The sequence below is a fragment of the Cyprinodon variegatus genome, unplaced genomic scaffold, assembly GCF_000732505.1.
Source record: "Cyprinodon variegatus isolate N-32 unplaced genomic scaffold, C_variegatus-1.0 Scaffold800, whole genome shotgun sequence".
NCBI lineage: Eukaryota > Metazoa > Chordata > Actinopteri > Cyprinodontiformes > Cyprinodontidae > Cyprinodon > Cyprinodon variegatus.
In genome coordinates this window covers 113,667-118,712 of record NW_015151253.1, presented here as the reverse complement: position 1 = coordinate 118,712, position 5,046 = coordinate 113,667, and the positions used below count along the sequence as shown (strand labels likewise).

At 41.1% G+C, this 5,046-nt stretch overlaps 2 protein-coding genes across 2 annotated transcripts in view; both read left to right on the top strand.

The window, feature by feature from the left end:
- LOC107098678 (zinc finger and BTB domain-containing protein 45-like) overlaps nt 1–2,054 on the top strand; it is a 15,174-nt gene extending 13,120 nt beyond the window's left edge. Inside the window, exons 3-5 of the mRNA XM_015396463.1 lie at nt 45–185; nt 349–622; nt 811–2,054. Coding sequence (XP_015251949.1) covers nt 45–185; nt 349–622; nt 811–1,229 — 834 coding nt within the window. The 3' untranslated portion in view covers nt 1,230–2,054. The remainder of the gene's footprint in view (nt 1–44; nt 186–348; nt 623–810) is intronic.
- Nucleotides 2,055–2,980: 926 nt separating this feature from the next.
- Nucleotides 2,981–4,471, top strand: LOC107098685 (DNA polymerase delta catalytic subunit-like). The gene is made up of 5 exons (XM_015396471.1): nt 2,981–3,181; nt 3,308–3,421; nt 3,575–3,715; nt 3,923–4,048; nt 4,236–4,471. The coding sequence occupies exons 1-5, from the start codon at nt 2,995–2,997 to the stop codon at nt 4,454–4,456; spliced, it is 789 nt and encodes a 262-aa protein (XP_015251957.1). The 5' UTR covers nt 2,981–2,994; the 3' UTR covers nt 4,457–4,471.
- The last annotated feature ends 575 nt before the right edge of the window (nt 4,472–5,046 follow it).

Sequence of the window (5,046 nt, the reverse complement as noted above, 5' to 3'; positions counted from 1 at the left end):
GAGCCCTGATGTATATTTCTCTTCCTTTTTTGTTTTGATTTTAGGATTTTTATGATGAACATGGCGTTTTCTCAGAGAGCTTCTGGCCTCAGAGCGAACCTCCTCAAGCCATGGGTTTTAACCCCAGAGGAAGAGTCAACAAGCCGCTGACTCCACCGCCCTCCTCGCAGTCCATCAACAACCAGGTCAGCGCCTTGGGTCTCGTTTCTGTCCGTCTGTGCTGAAAATACAAGTCTGATTAGATTTCCTGTATGGGATCCTAAAAGGGAGAAATGTTCTTGAGAACACGTAACGTAGACCACCCAGGTGAAGATGATCTATTCATGCGGCCCTCCTTCTCCTTCGCAGCTTCTATTCCAGTACCCAGTGAGCCACTCTCAGCCTCCTCCATTCTATGTCGGCGGACCAATGGGAGGGATGGACAACATGGCAGGGGCGGAGCCCTCTCAGCAGGCTCCGCCCCCAGCACCAATGACCCCCGTCCCTACGTCTTCGGCGTCCTCCTGTTCAGCAGGACCCTCTCCTTCCTCCCAGGGATCAGAGACCTCGTTCGACTGCACGCACTGTGGCAAATCCTTACGCTCCAGGAAGAACTACAGCAAGCACATGTTCATCCACTCGGGTCAGTTTTTTCTTCCTTTATAGGTAGAAAACATTTAAATTCAAACCACTTGGTGATTGACTTAAAGGTATAGTGGATGACCCTTTCCAGAGATGCTTTACTTAAAAGTTATTAACTACTTTGTTCATCACTTAATGATATTTAAAGGGAAAATAAGTGTCTGAGCTTCCTTTCCCTTCCTTCTGTAGGTCAAAAACCTCATCAGTGCTCCATCTGCTGGCGCTCCTTCTCCCTGCGGGACTACCTCCTCAAACACATGGTGGTTCATACTGGTGTCAGGGCCTTCCAGTGCACCATGTGCGGCAAGCGCTTCACGCAGAAAAGCTCCCTTAATGTGCACATGCGCACCCACCGTGCCGAGCGCACCTTCCAGTGCAATGTTTGCCACCGGGCGTTCACCCACCGCACCTTGCTGGAGCGTCATGCCTTGCAGCACGCCCACCACAACCCCCAGACCCTAGACCCAGGTCAGGGGCGGGGAGCCGACATGACCTCACCTAACAAGCACAGTCCTCCAGGTATGGGAGGAACCTCAGGTATGGCTGGCACAGCCGCTATGGTTGGCAGCATGCCTAGCATGCCCAGCCATGGAGCTTCCTCCACCTAGATATAAAGGGGGGGAGGGGGACAAAGGGAAATTCAGGGGAGAGGAGGAAGAGGAGGTTGCATAGCTCATTCCTCAAACCAACGTTTAACACTTGTAATTAATTGTTTGTTTTTTTTGCCTTTGATTTTTCTTTACTTGGTGGTAAGAGTGCTTACAGGCTGACATGTCTTATTGTATTAGCTTAAATCCACCTTGGGTCATGGTTTCAGGGTTTGGGAGAAAAACATGTTCAGTTCCAAGAAAGCTATATTAATAGTTGTAGCCTGACATAATTTTTTTTTCTGTGTTGTGACGTGTTGCTAAATGCAAAGTGGTAAAACTTACACACTTACGGACAGTGCTTTAAGAAGCATTGAATATAGAGGAAAAAAAAATCGAATAATTGAGAAATGCTGTCCAGAGAGATTATGGGTTCCATTCACCTTCAATCACATTTATTCAGGCTCCGTTTTCTTTGGTCTCTTTTTACATTAAGGCGAACAAACCTCGACTTGCACAGGTTGCATATTTACTTTTTATGTCTGGTGTTTTTTCCCTTTTTTTTAAAAATTCTTTTTAGGTGGCAGAGTTGGCTAAATAAAGCAAACGGGTACAAAAAAAGCCAAATGGCCACTGACTGGCTGGGCAGGACTTTAAAAAATTCAACATCTAGCTTACCATGTTGCTCTAAATATGTTGTAATGAGGTATGCATCTTTTCATCTGTGCAATGCATGCTGGGTAGATAATACAGTAAGGTCCTAAAGGTATTGTGGAGGATGAATTTTTTAAAAAGCCCGCCCTCTTCACTTTAAAAAAAAATGCACATGCACAACCCTGTACCCACTAGGGGTGTAAATCACACCTATCATGGCGATTCGATTCAGTATCGATTTCCTGACCCAGCGATTCGATTATTTTCGATACTCAGGAATACACCACGATTCGATTAATTGATTCTTTTTTTTTTTTTTTTTACCTTACAGGCTAGACAATGTTTCAAATCTGAAATAAATCAGGGAAAGCTGTAATATCGTTCTGCATTTTAGTTAAGAAACAACAGCAAATAACAGAAGTACTCCACCTATGCCTATGAAGACCTCATTCACTGAAAAATAATAATACCTCTGTGTTATAGATTCTGAAAGGCCTTGCATAAAAAAATACTGAAATTAATGCATAAGTGCATTAGAAGATTAAGTAACAAAAATAGGCCTATACTACATTCACTATAGAATAACAATACTCAACAAAATCAGTTCAATGAGTGCAAAAGTGCACTAGCAGCAAATGGTAACAAGCGTGTGTGCAAGCGGAAAGAGGGTAGTGGCTAAAGGAAGCGAGGTAGGAGGGCAAAATAGGTTTAGCGCCACCGCAGCGTGGGGGTCAGAATTACGTCCAGGAGCAAATGGCTAAAAATCGACCGGAGGAAAAAAACAAAACACGAATCGATTCTCTTATGAAGGTATCGATACATTGGATCATCGGCTGTTGGATCGATGCATCGATACAAAACGATTATTATTTGCACCCCTACTAACAGTTGAGTATTATTTGACGTAAACTATTGTAGCTCTTGCTATACGGTTTGTGTTGATGTCTCGATGCAAGGTATACAACCCTAGTTTATAGTCCGCCTCAAACAGGTTTTCTTATGTAATTTCTACCTTGAAATACATTAGTTTACATTTATATTTAAAATTTTTTGTCAAGTATATTCAGCCCCTAATCTATTTGTATTCCTTTAACTTATGGCCTTTTTGTTTTGAATTCCTTCGCTTACAGGTATGGAGTTTAAACGCCGTAATGGTGGCCCTCCCATGGGAGGTTCGTCCCAAGCCAAGCGAGGTAAAGTGAATGGCGAATGGGAGGATAGTCCATCCCAGTTTGAGGAAGAATTGTTGATGTTTGACGAGGCAGAGATGGATATGGAGGACATGGAGGGACAGGCAGGACATGATGTCATTCCTGTTGGTGAGTGTTGGGCCTTAAAAAATACAGAGGTTTTTAATACATTTCTTTAACCACACATTGGCATTTAGCGATCTTGTGTTTAACTTATTTTGGTCTAAATACTGACTTACCTTCCTGTCCCATCAGGTGACCTTTTCTCAGCAGACCTAAACCCACGTTGGAGGAGACCTCATGCCCCCACACTGGACCCATCCTCTGAAACATTAGTGTTCCAGCAGATTGATCTAGACTATTACCTCGGCAAGTATGAAAGATAAATCTAAATAATGCAGTCTGTAAAAATAAAAGATAGAGAAAAAAAGTTGGGTTTGTAGAATACCTGAAGAGGTGGACCAAGATCTGTAAGATGATGGAAAATAACTGTGTTTTTTTTTTTTTTTTTTTGTCCTACAGGTAACTCTGTAGCTGGCATGCCAGGCCAATCACAAGCAAAAGTACCAATCATTCGGATGTTTGGTGTAACTGACAGCGGCAACAGTGTGTGCTGTCATGTTCACGGCTTTGCGCCTTACTTCTATGTTCCTGCACCAAGCGGTGAGAACTTTACCCCAGACTCAATTGGGATTTTTATGTTAAACTGTATTTTATATCATGCTTAAGCTTGCAACAAAAAAAACATTATTTTTTCTGAGCTGTCAAACTTTGGTTCATTTTATTCTTATTAGATGCAAATTATTGTGACCTGTATAATCCCTCTTGCAGGATTTCCATTTTCATTTTTCTTTTTTCTCTTTTTATTAGGATTTTCATCTAACTACCTCGGTGAATTTAAAAGAGAGTTGAACTCTGTGGTTCTTAAGGACATGCGCTCCAATAAGGACAATATCTCCATCACGGTGCTTGCTGTGGACATCTGCCGCAAAGAGAGTAAGAGCATTGAATTCATGTTTTAAGGGAGATCTGTATTTATCATAAACTACCATAATCAGGCTTTAGAAAGCTGGATTTTGTAAAGAAATGGAAGCCGTAATAGATTAACAAGCCTGTATTAAGGGAGTATTTATGTCTCTTAGTAAAAATGAAATTCAAAGCTTCTCTTTTGTTTCGACTGAAGGCATGTACGGTTACCACGGGCAGCGCAGCCTGGATTTCTTGCGGATTACGATGGCGATGCCTCGTCTCATCGCGCCTGCAAAGCGACTGCTGGAACAGGGCTTTAAGTTTGGACCATTTCCAGTCCAGAGCTACCAGGCCTATGAGGCCAACATAGATTTTGAAATTAGGTTGGTATGGTTAAATTTTGATCATTTTATTTTACTTGAAAAAAGCACCTAATTATAGAGGAAATATTTGTCATCAAGACAACATCGGCTTTTTCAGTAATTTTACATCGCACAGAATGGAAAGTCTGACACGGTATTATTTACAATGAAAAGTGTTGGAGTATAGCAAGAAACACAGACATAATGCAGACAATTCAAAGATACTTTATTAATCACAAAGAGAACTTCAAATTTTGAATTAAAAGATTCATATTCGAAAGAGATAACCAAGGACCTTACTAAGCGCTTTCCTCTGACGGTCATGTAAAGTCTTATATCCTAAAGTCTTATAATATGTTTTATATCCATCCAGTCATTAACAGTAAGCATGGACTTTAGCCACTTTTGGTAATAGCTTTCTTTTTTTTTTTTTTTACTGGCAACAAACAGTTAATGATCAAAAATCAAAACTACCAAGTAAAAAATCTCCCACAGAAAGTTAATTTTTGAGTGAAATCTGTTAGTAATATGTTGGTGAATCTCTTTGCTCAGAAAAAAAAAAAAGAACTATCATGTGTTTGTATTCATGCCCTCTGCTCTAATACCTATCAGCCATTTGCCTTAACTGTGATAAAACTGCAGATCTACTGTCACTACCTGATC